This window comes from Aotus nancymaae, unplaced genomic scaffold, assembly GCF_030222135.1.
Source record: "Aotus nancymaae isolate 86718 unplaced genomic scaffold, 86718_ANA_hifiasm-v0.15.2.pri h1tg000077l, whole genome shotgun sequence".
NCBI classification, from domain to species: domain Eukaryota; kingdom Metazoa; phylum Chordata; class Mammalia; order Primates; family Aotidae; genus Aotus; species Aotus nancymaae.
Genome location: NW_026988492.1, coordinates 1,395,136 through 1,418,486, shown reverse-complemented (window position 1 = coordinate 1,418,486; position 23,351 = coordinate 1,395,136). Strand labels below are relative to the sequence as shown.

Here is a 23,351-nt window from a genome sequence, read left to right as displayed (position 1 = left end):
AAATTATGGACATTTTCTTATATAACAAAATGTCATTATACCTAGTTAAGTCAAGTATAATTAATATGCAGTCCATATTCATTTCACAAATGTATGATCTACTCTGAAGGCAACAGAGTGGATACCTTGAACTTTTCTTGTTCCCAGACTCTTGGGAATTGGTAACACTGCCATGAAATCTAGGTGGGTGAGGTCATTCAACTAATAGAAAAGATGTACCTTAAAACTGACTTTCTGAAGCGTAATTCCCCATAGCTGCTGATGAAGCCTGGAGGCCTCGACTCTGCAAACTAAATAACTCTTCTTTATAAATGACCACTTCTCAAGGTTTCAGCAAAGATAGAAGGGAAAGATGAAAGGAGCAGCATCACAGGAGTCAAAGGGGTGGAAGGAAACTCTGGAGATTGTCAAGGTCAGCATACTGCCTCGAGAGAATTAGTTTTCATATAAAACTTAACCTCTCCAAGGACCTCTGTATTTTTGGAAACAAGGAGATGCTAGGGAGGCAGAGAAAGCCACTAGGGAATGTTGTTCAGAGATTATACTCTCCTGATCTCCTTTCTCATCCTTTCCATTCTAAATGTACCCTGTGTAAGGAGTCCCTCAGAATAAAGCAGCTCTGGCATGCAGTGGGAGGTTGAAGTAGGAATAATTTAACAAGGTATACTTGGAAGTGTTGTTATGTATCAGTTGTAAATTTTCTTTTTTAATCTGGTGGAAAATTGGAATGGCATTTCTCATCATTTTGGCTAGCTATGTCAAAAATCCATCTTCTTGGTCCCAGATAGGCCTAGGAAGGATGTAGATGGCAATCAGAAAACAGACAAAAAATGAACTAATAGAAAACCTCAAGCAGTATTTTCTCTTGTTAATATGTCAGCAACCTCATATTTATGTATTAGAGATGATCTGCATTATGTTAGGTTGATTTTATATAATTTCAGCTAAGTAGATCTAGTTTAAGGTCAGTCTTTTGTTGAATCTTGTTTTTTTAGCTTCAATATATTAATTCCCTTAGCTGAGGGACTCTCACTGAAGCAGAAGAATGTTCCTGTTAAGATTTTGAAATAAATATTTCTGTTTTTTTCCCTCTGTTGCTCCTTATTTTTATGTATTTTGTCCCCTGGCTGTTTTTCATTGTTCATATTTTATCTTTTATACAAAACATTTGTATTCTGTTAGAATTATCTATAAAAATGAACAAAGTTTGGAAGAAAAAGTAAGAGTGAATTTTTTTTCAGTAAATGCTAAATCTTTATTATATAATGTTGTTTAGTCAACCAATTCAGAAAAACCCACTGCTTTGAAATGTAACTCATTGTTGAAGGTAATTCAAGGTTCCAGAGTCCAAAAGAAAAAGCAACTGATGAACTGTTAATATTAGTAACCAACTTTTTTCAATTTCAACAAGAATTTGTTATATATCTGTACTCATATTTTGATAATTTTGTGTGTAATAGTATATTTCTTTAAAGGTTAGTTTTTGGCTTTAGAATACACTTTTATGTTTTAATCACAGTCAGTGTATTAAAGGTAACACTATTTTGCTTTAAATAAATTTTGATGTTTCAGAGTTAATTTCAGGAAGTATAAAGCAGTCAGAGTTAAATTGCAGAAAAAGATTTTGTTTAAACTTGCAATAAAAATTCATACAAATTTATTTCAGTGTTTGAGAGATTGTTACATATTTTTCTGTAATTTATAATGATTTTATATGAGGTTTGGATACTCACAGAAAATGTTCAGGTTCCCCTTCTTAGTAATGGATAGTTTGTCACTAGCAGTAATGAAAAAGATAACAGTATAAACACAGTTATTCCTTTTGCCTTTTTCTCTCTTACTTTCTTTTTTTTTTTTTTTTTGAGATGGAGTTTCGCTCTTGTTACCCAGGCTGGAGTGCAATGGCGCGATCTCGGCTCACCTCAACCTCCACCTCCTGGGTTCAGGCAATTCTCCTGCCTCAGCCTCCCGAGTAGCTGGGATTACAGGCGCGCGCCACCATGCCCACCTAATTTTTGTATTTTTAGTAGAGACGGGGTTTCACCATGTTGACCAGGATGGTCTTGATCTCTTGACCTTGTGATCCACCCGCCTCTGCCTCCCAAAGTGCTGGGATTACAGGCGTGAGCCACCACGCCCCACTTCTTATTTTCTTTAGTAAAAGAGTAAGCTGAGAGGACAGAAAAATGGGGAGTCATTGTTTAATGGGTATAGAGTTTCAGATTTACAAGATGAAAAAGTTCTGGAGATCTGATTAACAGTAATGTGAATGAATGTACTTAACACTACAAACTACACTTAAATGGTGAATTTTATGTGTCTTTTAGCACAATAAAAGATAATGAATAACAAAAAAATAGTCTAGACATTGAAATTTGAAAAAAGAAACATTAATTTTATAGTTTGTTTTTGAGTAAGACTTAGGGATTCTTTTTTTTTTTTTTTTTTTAAGAAATAGAGTCTCACTCTGTCACCCATGCTGGAGTGCAGTGGCATGATCGTGGCTCACTGCTGCCTCAGTCTCCTGGAGTAGCTAGGACTACAGGTGTGTACCAACACACCTGGCTGACTTTTAAATTTTTTGTAGAAATGGGGTCTCACTGTCTCACTCAGGCTGGTCTCGAATTCCTGGCTTCAAGTGATCCTCCCTCCTCAGCCTCCCAGAGCATTGGCATTACAGGTGTGAGACACTTATGTTCAGCCAGAGATTATTTTCTTTCCCTTTTTTTACTGTTATTATAACCTTTGTAAATCCCAGACTATTAAGAATTATATTTGGAAAACAGAGGCTTTAGAAAATTTCTCCTTCATTGAATAGTTGTGACAGCATCTTCATAGTGCTCTCCACGAAGAGGATTTTTGTAGCCCTGTCAGAGATAAAACTATAGTGGTTTTCTTAAAAGGTGTAGGGGAGAAAAACCTGGTTATGGTATTGAATGTATTAGGTAGAGACATTAGATGAAGAAGACAGGCATAGTTCAGGAAAAACACTTGTCTTTAAACAGGTTTCATTCAGAAGTAGACCTCTATTTTGGCAGATAGTAATTATTCTCCTTTAAAACAATGTATGTAAAGATGCAACAACAACAACAAAAACTACAGGTCAATATCCCTGATGAACATAGTTATAAAAATCCTTAACAAAATACTAGCAAACCAAATTCAACAACATTTAAAAAAGATTATTAACAGTGACCAAGTACAGTTCATCCCAGGGATGCAAGGATGGTTCAATATATGCAAATCAGTAAACCTGATAAATCACATCAACAGAATGAAGGCAAAAGACCATATAATCATCTCAATACATGCATAAAAAGCATTTGAAAAATTCCACATTTCTTCAATTAAAAACTCTCAAGAAATTACATATAGAAGGGATGAACCTCAATGCACCAAAGGCCATATATGACACACCCACAACTAACATCATGCTGAATAGGGAAAGGTTGAAAGCTTTTTCTCTAAGATCTGGAATAAGATAAGTATAGCAGGCCAGGTATGGTGGCTCACACCTGTAATCCCAGGACTTTCAGAGGCTGAGCAGGTGGATCACTTGAGACCAGCCTGGGCAACACAGTGAAACCCTGACTCTACCAGAAAATATACAAACATTCGCTGGGTGTGGGGGAACATACCTGTAAGTCCCAGCTACTTGGGAGCCTTAGGTGGGAGGATGGTTTGAGCCTGGGAGGCACAGGTTGCAGTGAGCCAAGATCACACCCTTGCACTCCAGCCTGGGTGGCAGAGCCAGACCCTGTCTCAAAAAGAGACATGGATGCCCATTTTTGCCACTTCTATTCAGCATTGTACTGAAAGTCCTAGCCAGAGCAATTAGGCGAAAGAAAAGGCAACAGAATTGAGAAGGAAGAAGTCAATTTGTCCCTGTTCATAGATGACATGATCTTACATATAGAAAACTGTAAGAAAAAGGAACAAAAAAGTAGAAAACCTTAAAGATGCCACCAGAAAAACGCTGCTATATCTAATAAATGAATTCAGTAAAGTTGCAGGATATGAAATCAACTTACAAAAATCAGTGTTTTTTTATATACTCATAAGTGAACTATCTGGAAAAAAATCAAGAAAAGAACTGTTTACAATAGCTATAAAAATACTTAGAAATAAATATAAGCAAGGAGATGAAGGATCTCTACGTTGAAAACTGTAGAAAACACTGATGAGAGAAATTGAAGGAGACACAAATAAATGTTCATGGGTTAGAGGAACTAATATTGTTAAAATGTCCATACTACCCAAAGTGTTCTACAGATTCAATGCAATCCCTATCAGAAATATCAATGACATTCTTCACAAAGATAGGGAAAAACAATTCCCAGATTTATACTGAACCACAAAAGACCACAAATAGCCAAAGCAATCTTGAACCAAAAGAACAAAGCTGGAACCACTGCCATGGCCAGTTTGTTGCAGGGTATCCTGCAGCTGCTACAGACTGAGAAGCGGGCTGTCCAGAAGGTTTTCGGGGCCTACAGGCAGATGAACTAGAGGCTGAGGCAGGCCAAAGAAGTAGCTCAGGCTGAAAATGAACAGTGCTGCCTGCAGTGGGGGGAAAAAAAGAGTTTAAGGCCAAGGAAGCTGCAGCACTGAAGTGGAGAAGGAGGCCCAGGAGAAAAGATGATGATCCTCCAGACCTACTTCTCGCAGAACAGGGATAAAGTCTTGGATAACCTCTTGGCCTTTGTCTGCAACATCAGCCAGCATCTGTAAAAACCACTGCATAAATGGGTAGGAGAAGAAAGTAGCACCTGTTCTATGAATTGTCATTTTGGATGCTCTCTAATGGAATATTAACCTTCAACATACCTCGAGTTATATTCTTATGGAAAGGCATTAAATTATTTCTGTATGTTATGTAATAGGTCCCTCCACTTTTTGGAGAGTAGCAAATACAGTTTGTTTTTACAGACTCAGAACTTATCTAAAGATTTCATGTTTCTTAGAAACTTAATTGGTATATGATGTCTATTTTCCTATGCCTTTTGACTCAAGCAACTTATATCAGTGCTGACATTTTCTTTCTTAGATCTAATTAAACAAAATCAATTTTTTTGAAGAAAGAAAGGAATGAAATATTTTTTCCCCCAATGCATTCTTGAATTTGTCAGGGACTTTATCTATGAAAAAGTAGTAGTAATTTGTGTGAAGCAACAATCAGCCTTAATCTATTCCTGCTAATTATTAGAATAACAATATTGGTATAATTGTTTGGGCCGCTTTTAGTTGCTCTTAATCATATTTACTAGATGATAGAACTTAAGAACTTGTTATTTATTATTACTTGGTGTACTGATAATCATTTGAAAGTCAAGACTCTTTGTCATGCAGAAGCAAAAAAGAACAAAGCTAGAGGCATCATACTACCTGACTTCAAAATTTGTTATAAAGCCATAGTAATTAAAACTGCATGGTACCAGGATAAAAACAGACACATAGATAAATGGAACAGAATAGAAAGTCCAGAAATAAAACCATGCATTTACTTAAAGCCAACTTACATTCAACAAAGATGGTAGAACCACACAATGGGGAAAGGGCAGTTTCTTTAATAAATGATGTTAGGAAAAGTGGATATTCACATGCAGAAGAATGAAATTAGGCTCTTGTCTCTCACTATAAACAAAAATAAACTCAAAATGGATTAAATATAAGGCGAAAACTCTGAAACTACTACAAGGAAACAGGAAACTCCTTGACATAAGTCTGGCCCATGAGTTTTTTGATATGACCTCAAAAGCACAGGCAACAAAAGCAAAAATGGACAAACAGTATTACCTCAAACTATAAAGCTTCCTTACAGCAGAGGAAACATTGAACAGAGTGAAGAGGCAACCTACAGAATGGGAGAAAATATTTGCAATCTATACATCTGATAAAGGGTTAATATCCAAAACACAGGACTCCAACAACTCAATAGTAAGAAAACAATCTCATGTTTTAAAAAGGTACAAAAGACCTGAGTAGACTTTTCTCAAAATAAGACATAAAAATGGCCAACAAGTACAGTCATTCATCACTGAACAACAGGCATACATTCTGAGAAATGTGTCGTTAGGTGATTTCATCTTTTTTTCCCCTTATGATCCAACAGAACCAATGGTATGGTGATTTCATCTTTATGCAAACGTCTAGAATGTACTTACACAAACCTAGATGGTGTAGCTCACTACATACCTAAGCTATATAGTACAGCTTATTTCTGGGCTGCAAACCCGTACAGCATGCGATTGTACTGAATACTATAGGCAATTGGAGCAAAGTAATAATTATTTGTGTATCTAAACACATCTAAACATAGGAAAGGTACAGTAAAAATATATCAAAGATAAAAACGGCACATCGGTATAGGGCACGTAACCATAGTGAAGCTTGCAGGCCTGGATGTTGTCCTGGGTGTGCCAGTGAGTGGGCAGTGAGGGAACATGAAGGCTTAGGACATTATTGTACGCTACTGTAGACTATCTTTTTTTAATGGAGCTTTGCTCTTTTGCCCAGGCTGGAGTACAGTGACATAATCATAGTTCACTGAAGCTTCGAACTCCTGGACTCAAGTCATCGCCCTGCCTCAGCCTCTCAAGTAACCGGGACTAGCGGGTGTACCACCATGTGTGGCTAATTTATTTTATTTGTATTGTTGTAGACTTTTGATAAACACTGTACACTTAGGTTACACTAAATTCCTAAAACATAATTACTTCAATAATAAATGAACTGTAGTTTACTGTAAATCTTTTGCTTTTTGACTTTTGTAATAACACTTAGCTTTAAACATAAACACATACAGCTGCATAAAAATGTTTTCTTTTTATGCTTATTCTATAAACCTTTTCTGTTTGAAATTTTTTATTTTTTATTTTTAAACTTTGTTGTTAAAAACTGAGACACGAACACACATTGGCCCAGGCCTGTATAGTGTCAGGATCATAGGATCATCCATTTTCCTGACTTCCACCTTCACATCCTGTCCCGTTGGAAGGTGTTCAGGGAAAGAACACTTATGGAGCTGTCATCTCTTATGATAACAGTGCCTTCTTCTGGATGCTTCCTGAAAGACCTGCCTGAGGCTGTTTTACAGTTAACTATTTTGATAACTTGAAGTAAAATAATAAAAAGTATAGTTTAGTAAATATGTAAACCAGTAACAGTCATTTGTTACTATTAAGCATATGTACTGTACTTAATTGCATGTGCTATGCTTTTATCGAATTAATCATTTATGAGACTGGGTCTCCCTCTGTTGCCCAGGCTGGTGTGTGGTGATGTGATTTTGGCTTACTGCAACCTCTCTTCCTGAGTTCAAGCTATTCCCGTGCCTCAGCTTCCCGAGTATGGGATTACAGGCGTGCACCACCACACCTGCCTAATTTTTGTATTTTTAGTAGATGGGGGTTTCACCCATGTTGGCCAGGCTGGTCTCAAACTCCTGACCCCAGGTGATCCACAAGCCTTGGCCTCCCAAAGTGCTGGGATTACAGGTGTGAGCTACCGCGCCTGGCCCTATGCTATGCTTTTATGTAACTGACAAGTGCAGTAGGTTTGTTTATGTAAGTATCACCACAGATACATAATCCATTACACAATGATGATTAAGATGTCAATAGGCAATAAGAATTTTTCAGCTCCATTATAACCTCCTGAGACCATGGACATATATGTGGTCTATAATTGACTGAAATGTTATGCAGTGCATGACCATATGAAAAAATGTATGGCTGGGCACGGTGGCTCATGCCTGTAATCCCAGCAGTTTGGGAGGCTAAGTCAGGGGGATTGCTTAAGCCCAGAAGTTCACCACCAGCGTGGGCAACAAAGTAAGACTCCATCTCTACAAAAAAAAATTAGCCAGGCATGGTGGAACTTGCCTGTAGTACTATCTACTCAGGAGGCTAAGGTGGGAGGATTTCTTGAGCCCTGGAAGTTGATTGAAGCATCAGTGACTCATGATCGTGCCACCGCACTCCAGCCTGAGTGATCAAGCAAGACCCTGTCCCAAACAACAAAAAACAAATAAATTTTAAAAATAGAGAACAAAAATAATAAAGATGTGCATATTTACTGTTGGCTATGGTAATATACCATGGTAAGTACTGGCATTTTAAGTTCGTCTCCCGTATCTTTTATTCTTAGAGCTTTCTCATTTTGTCTCCAAGGAATTGTTTACTGCTTCATAAAAGAAAGAGAGGCCAAGTGTGATGGCTCATGCCTGTAATCCCCACACTTTGGGAAGCTGAGATGAGGGGATTGAGCACAGGAATTTGAGACCAGCCTGGACAACAGAGAGACCTTGTCTCTACAAAAAATTAAAAATTTATGCCGGGCGCAGTGGCTCATGCCTGTAATCTGAGCACTTTGGAAGGCCGAAGTGCTCAGAACACCTAAGGTCAGGAGTTTGAGATCAGCCAGGCCAACAACATGGTGAAACCCCATCTCTACTAAAAATACAAAAAAAATTAGCCGGGTGTGGTGGCGGGTGCTTGTTATAGCTACTTAGGAGGCTGAGCCAGAAGAATCACTTGAACCTGGGAGGCGGAGGTTGCAGTGAGCCAAGATTGCACCATTGCACTCCAGCCTGGGCTACTAGAGTGAAACTCTGTCTCCAAAAAAAAAAAAAAAAAATTAGTTGAGTGTGGTGGCACACACAGTTCTAGTTACTCAGGAGGCTGAGGTGGGAGGACCGCTTTAGCCTGGGAGATTGAGGCCAGTTATGTGAGCCGAGATTATGGTACTGCACTTTAGCCTGGGTAACATAGCAGAGCCTATCTCAAAAAAAAAAAAAAAAAAAAAAAAGCCCTAATTTATGCATGTGTACTCAGTTTGAATTAAATTTAGCTTGTTTACTTAAAAGTAGTGGTGGGAGGTATTTTTCATACTATATTTTAATACTAGATTAAAGTTGATATTTTGTGCAGTTTTAAGACTAATCATTTGATATTTGCTTTCTTTACCTAAAAAAATGAAAAATACTGATTTCATTAAATGAGATGATTTGCGTGAAGCACAAGCACATGTGGTCAGTGTACAATAAATGCTACTCTTGCTTTTATCATCATAGTGACCTGCCTTGATCTTAGCAATTAGGCTTTAAGATGAAGTGGTTTATGCTGGTTTAAAAATATGTTGTATTCGGAATCCTTTGTAAAGTAACATAAATCTACTATGCTTAATAGGCCTCCAGAGGGTATAGAGGAGAAAGGCTAATTTTTAATAGTTGTTTTATAAGCAAAATTCCGATATGTCAGGAGCTTGCTTAAAATTATGTTTTATGCTTCTTAATTTAGCTACTTTAGATTTCTCCTAGATATTTTAGAACATTCCAGGCCACTTTGGGTAGAAAAATCTAAAATATAATTTATAACTGTATTACAGATTTCATGGTAAGGCCAAACTGCATTATAGTTTCTTGAAGGAGCTAAACTCCTATACTTTATGTACTCTGACCATTGGACTGGAACTGAAAACAAAGATGCAGTTTGGCCTGGCTGTGTTGTATTAGTCTGTTTTGCATTGCTATGAAGAAATACCTGGCTGGGGCGGTGCTTCCTGCCAGTAATCCCAACACTTTGGGAGGCTAAGGTGGGGGGGATTATTTTAGCTCAGGAGTTTGAAACCAGCCTGGCCAACATGGTAAAACCCTGTCTCTACAAAAAATACAAAAATTATCTGGAGGTGGTGACACATGCCTGTAATCCCAGCTACTCCGGAGGCTAAGGCAAGAGAATCACTTGAACCCAGAAGGTGGAGGTTGCACCACTGCACTGCAGCTTGGGTAGCAGAGCGAGGCTCTATCTCAAAAAAAAAAAAAAGAAATACCTGAGGCTGGATAATGTATAAAGAAAGGAAGTTTGGGGGCGTGGGGAGTTGGGGAGAGATATCATGGAGAAAAATGCCAGATATAGGTGAAGGGGAGGAAGGCAGCAAATCACACTGCCACGTGTGTACCTATGCAACAATCTTGCATGTTCTTCACATATACCCCAAAACCTAAAATACAATTAAAAAAGAAAAAGAAGTTTGTTTGGGCTCACAGTTCTGCAGGCTGCACAAGAAGCGTGCCACCAGGATCTGCTTCTGGGGAGGCCTCCGTAAGCTTCAAATCATGGCAGCAGGAGAAGGGGGAGCCAAGGTATCACATGGAGAGAGAGGGAGCAAGAGAGAGGGGAGGTGCCACACTCTTCAACAACCAGCTCTCGGGACTACCAGAGCGAGAACTCACTCATGACCATGGGGCAGCTCCAAGCCATTCATGAGGGATCTCCCCCATGACCCAAACACCTTCCACCAGGCCCCACCTCCAACATCGAGGATTGCATTTCAACATGAGATTGTAGGGGACAAGCATCCAAACTATATCACATGTTTTGTCAAAATGATTCTGATTTTGACATCTGCTTTTATGTAAATCTTTCTTCTTTCCTTGACTCCATTTTGGGGAAGATGTAAAAAAATTTTTTAATCCTTCCAAATCAAAGGATTTAATATACAGGTACGCTATGCAAGCTGTACTCTGTTTACCAAATTATTTGAATAAAATATAGCAATAATAAAATTAACAAAAGTGAGCTTTTGTTGAATATTCGGTATGTGCCAGAGACTGTTTCTTTTTTCTTTTTTCTTTTTCTTTTTTTGAGACAGAGTTTCACTCTTGTTGCCCAGGTTGGAGTGCAATGGCGCCACCCCAGCTGACTGCAACCTCCGCCTCCCAGGTTCAAGCAATTCTCCTGCCTCAGCCTCCAGAGTAGCTGGGATTACAGGCATGTGCTACCACGCCCAGCTAATTTTTCTATTTTTTGTAGAGGCGGGGTTTCACCATGTTGGCCAGGCTGATTTCAAACTCCTCGGCAGGAGGCCAACATGGCAGGTTTCACCATGTTGTTCAGGCTGATCCACCCACCTTGGCATCCTAAAGTGCTGAGAATACAGGCATGAGCCACCGTGCCTGACTGCCAGACTATGTTCTAAGTGCCTTATACACTGACTAAATCTTCACTGACTAGAACAGTACCTATAGAAAGGTATTGTTTTCATTCCCATTTGCAGTTGAGGAAAGAAAGGCACAGAGAATCGGAGTCACTTGCTTCAGATCACACAGCTAGAAAAGGCAGAGCCAAGATTTGAACCCAGGCAATGTGGGTTTAGAGTCCATTGACCACTCCACCATTTATCATCACCTGTAATGCACAGGCACTCAGTGTTGAACCAGACAATTTCAGAGAACATTACCTAGAAAAAGCCGTAGTTCATTAAGAGTAATAATAAATATATGCTCTCTGTCTCTATATATAGCTACTGTATAGCAATTTATGTGTGTGTTTATATGCACTACAGATATATATATATTATTCTGTTACTCCATTATTCAGTGGCAGAGAAGATAGTTTCAAATTTAGATCCCAATTCAGCTTCTGACCCTGGATGTGTGAAGTCATAGAAAATTTAAATTTTACTCATTTTGATGCATTAGGAATTGTTTGCACTCCTGCCCCGAGAATTAGGGTACAAATACCATTGCCCCCACAGCCATTGTATTTGTACTCTCACTCTTGGGGCAGGAGTTCGAGAATCCAGAGTTTTAGAATTATCTTTTAAGATGATGAGCATCAATCTCATTGCAATTTAGTAAAATCAATTTAATCAGTGTTTTCTTGGCAAAAAGCCAGTTAATTATATTCATCGAATTTGGGGCCATAGTTATTACAATTTTTTTTATTCTGGGAAAAATATCTAACAGAATTTACCATGTTAGCAGTTTTTAAATGCACAGTTCACTGATGTTAAGTATATTCACATTTTTACGAAACAGATCTCCAGAACTTTTTTTATCTTGCAGATCTGGAACTCAACACCCATTAAACAACTCTCTCTCCTTCCCCTCAGCCACTAGCAACCACCATTCTATTTTCTGTTTCTCTGAATTTGACTAGATACCTACTATAGGTGGAATCATGCAGTATTTTGTCTTTTAGTGACTGACATGTTTAGCATAATGTCCTCAACATTCATTCATTTTGTAGCATGTGACAAGACTTTTTTAGGCTGAATAATATTTCATTGTATTACACTGTACCACATTTTGCTTATCATTACTGTTTTTCTAAGGTGGTTTTTGTCAAGTCAGTACTTGTTAGACTTATACCAAGTGATTCGTAGAAGAAATCTGATAATCAGAATAATTCATATGAATTACACTTTATTTCATAGATATTGCAATAAAGAGTTGATTTATGTTAGAAATAAAGTTTAACATGAAAGTTTGGATAAGTGGTTTGTAGACATTCATTCTCTGGCTTCTAGCTTTTCGCATGAACATTTCCTGTTCGTTATTAGAAATGATCTGTATTACTGTTAAGAGCAGTTTTAATACTGTTTGCCCTTATGTGAGGTCTGTTGCATAAAAAGCCTTTTTTGGCTTAGGATCTCACTTTAACTTCTTTATGAGTATTTATTATTTTGAAATACATTTGGCTAGTAAATTATGATTAGTTTCAGTCTTACTGAAACCAAATACAAGATTGACTTTCAAAAATTGCTTCCAGAGCTAAATGATTTTGACTTCTATAAAAATCATGTTAATTTTTATAGTACTTTAAAATACATGTTATAATAAGTGAAACATACATTGTTTAGAATATAAAATGATGCCCCAAGTATTATAAATAGGAAATCCAAGATACCATAAGGATTAGCTAGAAAAAAGACAAGATTAGCTAGAGCATTGTTTTCAAGGGATAAAGAACCCTAATTTTAATTTAACTGCTTACTGGAAGTATTATCAAAATAGGTTCTTTAAACTCTTCTGAATAATTAAGAATGACTGAATTCCAATACTTGCTTTGATTTCAAGAGGTGAATTTTTTAAAAACACAAAATTTTTCCAGCTGAGGAAAAAAAAAAAAAACCCACAGAATTTGACCATTTACATTTACAGTATCAGAAACAATGATTCCCACTTTTTAATTCAGATTATGGATTTCAGCTTATGCTCTCTATACACAAAAAAAGGATTTTTGAGGCAACAACGTTTCTTTAGAAGATGATAGATAGTAAATATAATAATTGTACTTGGCTAATCTCTTTTTAACAAATACATTCAACAGATATTCTTTCTTTCTTTCTTTCTTTTTTTTTTTCGAGATGGAGTCTGGCCCTGTTGCCCAGGCTGGAGTGCAGTGGCGCAATCTCGGCTCACTGCAACCTCCGCCTCCAGGATTCAAGTGATTCTCCTGCCTCAGCCTTCCAAGTCACTGGGACTATAGGCGTGTGTCACCACAGCCTGCTAATTTTTGTATTTTTAGTAGAGATGGGGTTTCACCACGTTAGCCAGGATGGTCTCAATCTCCTGACCTCATGATCTGCCTGCCGAGGCCTCCCAAAGTGTTGGGATTACAGGCATGAGCCACTGCGCCTGGCCCAAAGGATATTCTTAAGGTAAAATTTAACTACTTTGATTTTACACTATCTTAAAGAAAAAAAATCTGGGCCAGGCGCAGTGGCTTATGCCTGTAATCTGAGCACTTTGGGAGGCTGGCTGGATCATTTGAGGTCAGGAGTTTGAGACCAGCCTGGTCAACATGGGGAAACCCTGTTTCTACTAAAAATACAAAAAAAAGCTCACGCCTGTAATCCCAGCACTTTGGGAGGCCGAGGCGGGTGGATCATGAGGTCAAGAGATCAAGACCATCCTGGTCAACATGGTGAAACCCCGTCTCTACTAAAAATACAAAAATTAGCTGGGCATGGTGGCGCGTGCCTGTAATCCCAGCTACTCAGGAGGCTGAGGCAGGAGAATTGCCTGAACCCAGGAGGCGGAGGTTGCAGTGAGCCGAGATCGCGCCATTGCACTCCAGCCTGGGTAACAAGAGCGAAACTCCGTCTCAAAAAAAATTGTGGCTGGGCGCGATGGTTCATACCAGTAATCCCAGCACTTTGGGAGGCCAAGGTGGGTGGATTACCTGAGGTCAGGAGTTTGAGACCAGCCTGAACAACACAGTGAAACTCCCCTGTCTCTACTAAAAATACAAAAATTAGCTGGGTATAGTGTCAGGTACCTGTAATCCCAGCTACTTGGGAGGCTGAGGCAGGAGAATTTCTTGAACCCAGGAGGTGGAGGTTGCAGCGAGCCCAGATTGCGCCACTGCATTCCAGTCTGGGCAACAGAACAAGACTCTGTATATTAAAAAAAAAAATGAGTCAGGGGTGGTGGTGGGCACCTGTAATCCCAGCCACTCGGGAGGGTGAGGCAAGAGGATTGCTTAAACTCAGGAGGTGGAGAGTGCAGTGAGTTAAGATTGTGTCCACTGTACCTCAGTGGGCAACAGAGCTAGACTCTGTCTCAAAATAAAAAACAGAAACAACAACAAAAAATACCTAAATGGGAGGGAAGTCACTCAAGATACCGAAATGAAGACCAACTACATTTTTCATTTTGTATCTGTCTTCACTTGGCACAATCAAATGTGACTTTTAAAAATTAAAGTGGGCTGGGCATGGTGGCTCATGCCTGTAATGCCAGCACTTTGGGAGGCTGAGGTGGGTGGATCACCTGAGGTCAGGAGTTTGAGACCCCTGGCCAAGATGGTGAAACCCTGTCTCTACTAAAAATACAAAAATCAGCCAGGCGTGGTGCATGTAATCCCAGCTACTCAGGAGGGTGAAGCAGGAGAACTGCTTGAACCCGGGAGGCGGAGGTTGCAGTGAGCCAAGATGGCGCCATTGCACTTCAGCCTGGGTGACAGAGCAAGACTCCGTCTCGGAGGAAAAAAAATTAAAGTGGACTATTTTACACATTTATTCAGGTATTCAATTTATAATATTATTTTTAGCTTTAACATATTTGAAATATTCTTTTAAATGCTTTTTTTCCCCCATAGAACAAACAGACTCTTGAGAATCCTGTCTTAATAGACGTCAAGATAGTTTTCAACTTCTTGCTTAGCTTGTTAGTTTATTTTTATTGTGGTCCTTAAAGTTAAACTAGGTGGTATAGAGATTTGATTTTTCAGGAGCAGAGTTGATAGAGCAGTTAATAAAACCTTTTATTAACTGTCTTGAATGCAGGCCTGGTGGCTCTGTGACATATGCAGCCTTACTATGACATCATAAACCCCATCATGAGCGATCCTAGCTATGGGTTGGAGGTAGTTCACTAGGTGCTAATCGAATGCTGTGTTACAACGCTGGGAGGTTTTCCCAGTCATAAGTGTCATTAGTAGGGCTTTCGTTTAACTGCGAAGCCAAGTAAGGCTGTCAATTGCATCATCTTACCTCATTTCTTCAGATTAAGTACTGTCTATAGTGGGGTTTTTCGTGGATGTGGTGGCATCAGCATAATCTATGTTTCAGGCATCCTATAGAAGAGGATTATTCTTCAGGGGATCTGGAAGAAAAGGTAAATCATATCTGCTACCTTCTACACGCTTTTAAAGCCTCATGAAAAGAGGTATAAAAATTATGAAATATAAAATACATCCATTTTATGTTTTAGTTTTTTGAGCAGTTGCCTACTTGGTTACTGGAATCTTGTTATCACTTTTTCCTTCTCTTCATTTAGGCTTTTTGTGCAAATATTCCCTCCTCTGAGAAATTTTCTGCAACAAATAACCTCTTTCCACACCACCCCCAGGCCCTGCTTCGTCACTCTCAAATCCCTTATTCTGCTTTACTGTTCTTTTAAGAATGGAGCACCACCCAAATTATGTATGCCTTTCTTCATCTATTTCTGTCTTCTGATCTGGGAGAGCGGCAACTTTTCTCATTCACTGCTGTATTCCCCTTTCTAGAATAGTCCACAACAAGCTCCCAGTGAATATTTGTTCAGCAAATATCAGAATTAGTTCATAAATACGGTGTGTTTTGGTGAAATTTTTGCTTATAAAAATATCTTAGAATGAACATTTGATGTTTATAAGAAAGATATATCTGTTTCTACCAGCGGTATGCAGATTTTAGTTCAAGTGAACTTTGGCTTGTCTCCTTGTGTGTCTGTTAGGAAAGACTTTTTAACTAATTCCTTTCTGTTTCCAGAGCTGCTTTAGAATCCTACTTATGTATTATGAATAAAGTTATTGTAATATTTTGTAGATTCTTCCTTTTTAATATTACTCAGATCTTTTTTCCCTTTTTTTCTTTCTTTTTTGAGATAGAGTCTTACTCTGTTGCCCAGGCTGGAGTGCAATGGCACAATCTTGGCACACTGCAACCTCTGTTCCTGGGTTCAGGCGATCCTCCTGCCTCAGCCTCCTGAATAGCTGGGATTACAGGCATGTGCCACCACATCTGACTAATTTTTGTATTTTTAGTAGAGACGGGGTTTTACCATATTGGCCAAGCTGGTCTTGAACTCCTTACCTCAAGTCGTCCGCCTACCTCAGCCTCCCAAAGTGCTAGGATTACAGGTGTGAGCCACAGTGCCCAGCCTCTTTTTTTTTTTTTTTTTTTTTTTGAGACAGAGTCTTACTCTGTCACTGAGGCTGAAATGCAGTGGTATGATCTCAGTTCACTGCAGCCTCCGCCTTCCAGGTTCAAGTGATTCTCCTGCCTCAGCCTCCCCAGTTGCTGAGATTACAGGCATGTGCTCCCACACCTGGCCAATTTTTGTGGTTTTAGTAGAGATAGGGCTTCACCATGTTGGCCAGGCTGGTCTCAAACTCCTGACCTCAAGCTATCTGCCTGCCCTGGCCTCCCAAAATGCTAGGATTACAGGAGTAAGCCACCACGCCCGGCCTCAGATCTTTATTTCTTATCTGGGCTTTAATCCAATAACCAGTCCCCTAATTCTTGCCTATTAAAACATTTCCACCTGGTTGTCCTGCTGTTGCCCTGCCATTCTTTAGGTCTGGCCTGCCTAAAACTGAATTTGTCACCTTGCACAAATCAAAAAAGATGCCTCTTTATTTACCTGTTTTGTCTTTCAGGATACTGTGCATGTTATTGGATCATTCCTTGCCCTTGTTCCCTCTGTGCCATCTGTGTACCATACCCTACTTCACAGGCAGCCATGTCCTCAGCTGTAGCCCCACACACTCAGTATAATAATAGTGCTAAGATGTTAGCACTTAGGTAGGAAGCCATGTGAATTTTTAAAAAATAATAATAATGATGGAGGTTACCCTGTTAACTCTACCAGTATAATTATAAGCTTGATGCTCTTGCTTATAAGTTTTGGCCAAACTACAGACCTTTGTTGGCAAGTGCATTGCAGAAAAAAAGTTTTGGCCAAACTGAGAATATAGAATGGTAGTTCTCCAGATCTAAGGGTTTTCTTTTTAAAAGGAGACATTGGAATTCTACCTCTAGGTTGTCATTTTTGCAGGTTCTCAGTCTTTATTTTAGCAGTTTAATGAAAAAGTTGTCTCATCAGCTTTTGCCCTGCTCAGAGTTTGGACATACAGAAGTTTCCTTGTAGTTACAGAATCTGTATAAGTCATCTCCAGAATTGTAGGGATATGGTTTGTGTTAGTGGGTACAAGTTGTTTCTCTGCAGCAGCTATTCTTGACTAAGCTTTTTTTTTTTTTTTTTTTTTGGAGACAGAGTCTTACTTTGTCATCCAGGCTGGTGGAGTGTGATGGTGTGATCTCAACTCACTGCAACCTCCACCTCCTGGGTTCAAGAAATTCTTATGCCTCAGCCTCCTGAGTAACTGGGATTACAGGTGTGCACCACCATGCCTGGCTAATTTTTATATTTTTAGTAGAGACAGGATTTCACCATATTGGCCAGGCTAGTCTCGAACTCCTGACCTCAGGTGATTCACCTGCCTTGGCCTCCCGAAGTGCTGGGATTACAGTCATAAGGATTTAGGCATTTTTGATAGAGCTATTGTCTGATTAAAATTTCGAGAACTGTATTTGAAAGATGGTTAAAGCAACATACAGCATGATTTATGCCTATCAGATGCCCATGAATCTTTGTTGAATTGTTTTTCTGTTCTCCAGAATAATCAGATTTCTTTGAAGCTGGGGCATTTCCCCACAAAAAGTGAATGTGGGCACCACCTGCCATCTCAACCCGTAGGTCTAGTTTGTGAATTTGTAGGACTCCTGGGTTTCCCCCCTACAGCTTCAAGTTCATTGTTTTCAGATACCTTATTCTGCGTCTTTAGAAAAAAGAGTAAAACATTGAGAGCCACTGGGTATCTGACAAGGTATCTTTCAGAGCTCCTTAATTCTAAACAGAAAATTATTTTGATTTGAGAAAATGCAGTAACTTCAAAAATTCCCACCACCCAGCCATGTGACTGCATTTTCAAAAAAGGAAAGGAACAGAGGGGAAAATCAACTCTTCCCTCCGTACTTACCTGTGAATCGTCCCTGCACATAGTGGTGGGTGGCAGAAGTGGTAGTGGAATGCTGTGTCCTCCAGAGCGCTCAGCCTGGAATCTGGCTATAAAGATCATGTCCCAGTTCCTGAGCTGATGAGATAGAAGCTGGTCAATGAAATCTTCTCTTTGTGTTAATTTTTTTTCTTTTGCTTTATGTAGTTATAAAGTGTCATTTCTATTTTGCCAATCTCTGACATATGGACTCTGTCAGGGTTACTGGATGTGTTTATTTTGTCTCTACTGCTCTATTGGAACTGAAATCTCAGCCTGTCTGAGCAGTTCTTTAAGCTGAAAGCCAAGTTATAGGGGCTAGATTAGTGTGGAGCAGCTGTTTTCAAAGTGTGCTATGCAGAACCCTGGGGGTGACTCTGAGACACTTTCAGGAGGCTTGCTAGGTCAAAACCATTTTTACAGTAGTGTTAAGATGTTACTTTTCTTTTTCTCTGTTTTGATATTTGTAGTGATGGTGCAAAAACAGTGGTGGTGGGGGCGTGGCAAACTGTTGGTATCTTAACTCAAGTGAGTGACACAAACTGTACTGGTGTTCATTGTATTCTTCACTGCCATCCACTTGCAGTTTTTTAAAGTCAGTTTTACTTAAGAATATCTTTGATGAAGCAGTAAAAATTACCAGGCGCATTAAATCTTGACTCTGAGTCCATGCTGTTTTGATATTCAGTCTCCTGAAGTGGGACAGTTGCAGAAAGCACCCCTGTTGCGTACTGAAGGCCCGTGGAGTCCTGGAGGAAAAGCACTTGTGTTATTTGAGTGCCAAGATGAATTAGCTGCCTGTTTTTCCACAGAACATCGTTTTCTTCAGAAGAATGACTAATTGCCAAATGATGGCTATTCAAACTTGAAGACATTTTCTCCAAAACAAATGAAGTGAGCTTGTCAGTTCAAGGGAACCAACTCATGGTGTTTATCGTCACAAACTTTTAAGCCAAAATTTTGAATTTTGGAAAATCTGTGTCTGCCATTGTGAGTTTCACAGTATTCATAGTTTTCTGATGAAGCTGGTTATGCTTTAATGAAATGTGATTTATGATAGTGTGTGATGAAATGTGTTCACATTTGGAAGATCTGCTGAACTTAGTGAGCCAACATTTTATAAAATGTTGCATGGGTAAAAGATTCATCCAAAGTACAAGACAGATCAGTCTATTTTAATGTAGCTGATACAGTCTCAGATTGTACATTGCAGTTAACCCTTAAGAGACAACCACTTGTCAAGTTTTGGTGTAGTATCAATGAAGAATATCCATGATTTTCTAAAGAAGCTATTATAATATTCCTCGGTTTTTAAATCATGAGTCTGTGTGAGGCCCATGTTTTCTTCACATACCAACTAAAACAACATATTGCAACAGATTCAGTGTAGAAGTAGATATGAGAATCTAGCTGTTTTCATTAAACCAGACATTAAAATAATTTGTAAAAATATAAAACAGTGCCGGTCTTCTCATTGTTTTTGAAAATATAATCATTTTTCATATAATGTTATTTATGTTAGCATATAATTTATTATTTTAAAATGAGTTACAAAGTATTTTTAAAATTTGTTTTAATTTCCAATATGTTAAATATCAACAGATATAACCGGTGATATGCACAGCTGGCTTGTACCAGTGAAAGCCAGTTGTATAACCTTTATCCAGCTTTGTGTTCAGTGTCATCCATTGGCAGCTTGAAATCAGCCACAGTAGGAGTATTTATATTACAGAAATCAGCAAACGCTACAAGTCAGGGTTCCTCCTTCGTAAGATCTAGTTATTAAGTGTTTAACAGCCTCTGCTGAATGTAAATCACAGAAACAAAAGCTCTTTGAGGTCATCAGTAATTTTTAAGAGTGCAAAGTTGCCCTGAGACTAAACTATTTAAGAATTAGTTGTGTGGAGAAAGAGTTATCTTTTAGAAATTAGTCACCACAGAGGTGGTTGCCTTTTTATAATTCATACAGAGTTGCCTTTTGTGCTGGAAACATTTGTAGAATAAATCCAATGTTTTAAAATTTGTAGTTGTTAAATCTACTGGTTCCATCATGGGATAATGTTTTTCTTTTCCCTGGAATCTAAAGTGGATGATAATAGTCTGGGAGTAGGCAAGCTGAATTTTCCCCGTGGGCTACATATTGGTTGCCTCTGCCCTGCTTTCTCACTATCTGTCCAGCTGTTATCTAGGTTTAGATCAAGGCCTCACTCAAGCTCTGGCATCTACACAAAGCCTTCACCGACTTACTGTTTGGGCCCATTCTGATCTTTCTATTCTGTATTCCTGTGGTACTCACTGCCTCTAAAATGGAGCAATCAGTTCTATACTATTTGGTGTGCCATTGTTTCTTAGGTGCTAACTTTATTAATTCTACTTTCTACTAGTGTACCTAGTACAATGCTCAACATCTAGGGTCTCTTACATGGATAAAGCATGTTTTAACTTTTGGATTGCCAGAGAAGTTTTCCAAGGGAATGATGATATAAATAAATCTTAGTTATTTGTTATAAATCTAGTTTTTAATAATTCTTTTCAGGTTTTAATATAAGTTGGAAATCATTGGTGTTCCTTAAAGTGAAGTCACATACAAAGGCTTCCTTGAAAAATTGTTCTAGATCCTGTGGTTCTACTCCCACTTATGATAGAAACTAGTGACTTAATTCATTTCCAAGGTCTTTGGCTCTTGAGTAAGTTATAATGAATAGTGAATCTTAGTAAAATGAGGCAAAGTTTCTGAAATTGTGCTGGCCTATAGGACAGAGTTGTTTACTAATTCGAAAACCTGGCAGGTTTTGAGTCCAGAGGAGTGGTGGTATCGTGTTTTGTGGTAGGGATCTCTGTTGAAGGAACTCAGGGAAGTAGTGAGGAGATGGCTGTTGTCGCTGATCTCTGCCCAGAGCTAAGTGATAGTTCTGGCCTCTTTGGATGCTTGAGCTGGGAGAGGAAAAGTGTCCAGAGGCCTCACCAGCCTTCAAGGCATGAGCTTTCTCTGGGTCAGAGACACCAAGGAATTGAAAGGTCCTGGAATTTCTTTGGCCTGTGCCTTTTTAGTGATTATGAGGGCATACCAGTGACTGATTTTTATCAGTCTAGAGACAAAGCATCAGCTCACATCTATAATAATACTAGAATATCATATGTCACACATTTAATAAAAATCATTCAGCATATTTTAAGTTCTGTCTCCAATTTCTCTGAAGAAGTTAGAGAGGGTAGTTTATACTCTGGCATAAGACAGGCTTCACTGTTAGTAGGCGTGAGGTCATAGTGAGGTAGTTTAACTGCTTTAGAACTTTGTGGTTGGAACATTCTTAGCCACCCAAGTATGGGCACCAAAAGTGATAAGGAGCATGTGTTCTTTAATAATCTGTCACATCAGAAAATGACTGTTCCAGGACAGTAACCGCCTCCCAATGGTAAGTACCCCAGCTGGTTTGTCATTTCTCAGGAACAGGAAAAAGAAAAGTAGGCCAGCCATAATAGTGAATGGTATTGCTTAAAAATAAGCAAAAACAATAACAAAAAGGTCCAGCTTTAATCCTCAATGATGATCATTTTTGCAGGTTTCTGTAGCTGGATCAGGCACCGGAAGAGGCTCTCCACCTGTAACTCTAGTGCAGTTACCTTCGGGCGAAACTGTACATGTCCAGGGAGTAATTCAGACACCACAGCCATCGGTTATTCAGTCACCACAAATACACACTGTTCAGGTTAGCTTCCTTCCTGGGTGATTTATCTTTGACTTTTTTGAGCCTTTTTTTCCTCTTTCACTAATTAATTTATCATTTTTCTTTGAGCTTTTATGCTCAAATCTTTTGGTTAGATATTTGGAGGAATCTCTTTTCCTTGTGTAAGGTGCTCTGTGTCCTGCTAGGTATGTACGTTTCACTTCAGAGCTGCAGCTTTGTTGACAGCTCTTAATTTGGAGACTGAGTAATTGCCAGATGAGCAGTTCATGTCTTCTTTACATTGCTGTTCTGTGTTCAGAGTCAGATTTATTTAGCAATGCTCCCCAAAGGTGCTTAAAAATATTTTGAGGGTTCCTCAGAGAAGATGTCGATAAACACAGTAATAAACATTATAGTGCTGGCCGGGCATGGTGGCTCATGCCTGTAATCCCAGCACTTTGGGAGGCTGAGGCGGGTGGATCATGAGGTCAGGAATTCAAGACCAGCCTGCCTAACATGGCAAAACCTCATCTCTATTAAAAAAAAAAAAAGAAAGAAAAAGATTATAGTGCTGATGCTGTTTTCATGAATAGTCACCTTAGTAGGTCGATAGAAATTTATTTTAAATTCAGTATACATAATTCTTAGTAAGATGATATTATCGATGTATCCCTCTGAGATTAAACTTTGGCGATATTATTGATGTATCCCTCTGAGATTAAACTTTGGCATTGTAGATATGATTATTATTGTTGTCGTGATCCAGAGATGTATTTTACCCTAAACATGTCTTGAAGGTAAAACATTTTTTCCATCAATAGATGTAAATTATTAAGTATGTATTTTTTAAAGCATACTTATCTTAATTACTGAATTTATTTCTGTTCCTTTTTAAGGTCAGTTTATTATCCTTTAAATGCTTAAATTATTTGAAACTAATTGATGACAAAAAAAAATCTGTGAGGAAAATGGAGACACACATACATAGTGTAGTTCTTTTCCTGTGTGTTCAAGTCGTTTATCACAGAAGAAGGATGAGCGTTGCAACAGGATTCCTGACGTGACATTCACATACGTTAAAAGCTTGATTATCTTTGTGGCATGGGTGTCTTCTCCTGTGTTGCCCAAAAGTGTCAGAATAATTCTCATCGTTGTCTCTTTTTTCCTATGAGGACCCTTGATTCCGAGAGTTTCTAACTCTGTCTGATACTAATTATAAAACAAGAAAGTCTTTCCAGCCTCGTCTTTGTTTTATGACTTTTATTGGGGTACACATATTCCTACGTAGTTTCAGCTTGGCTGGTATTGGAGAAAGTATTGTCTGTTATTATTTACTATTATTATTATTATTTAA

General features: G+C 38.7%; 1 protein-coding gene and 1 long non-coding RNA gene across 29 annotated transcripts in view; one reads left to right on the top strand and one right to left on the bottom strand.

Annotated features, from left to right (window-relative positions):
- The window catches only part of CREM (cAMP responsive element modulator), an 80,227-nt gene that overhangs the window by 23,248 nt on the left and 33,628 nt on the right, over positions 1–23,351 (top strand). For 9 of the 28 annotated variants that reach the window (XM_012445668.3, XM_012445671.2, XM_012445669.3 and 6 more), the window contains exon 3: positions 21,893–22,039. The exons of 16 other annotated variants lie outside the window; for them this stretch is intronic. In XM_012445668.3, the coding sequence (XP_012301091.1) occupies positions 21,893–22,039 (147 nt within the window). Of the gene's footprint in view, positions 1–15,313; positions 15,407–21,892; positions 22,040–23,351 lie in introns of those variants that run through there. 3 more of the 28 variants (XM_012445694.3, XM_012445693.3, XM_012445692.3) reach the window with 1 other exon arrangement.
- Positions 14,572–19,145, bottom strand: LOC135271397 (uncharacterized). Its single transcript, XR_010339518.1, has 3 exons — positions 18,970–19,145; positions 18,315–18,428; positions 14,572–15,394 (listed from the first exon to the last, which is right to left on the bottom strand). It is a non-coding gene; the product is annotated as an uncharacterized LOC135271397 (long non-coding RNA).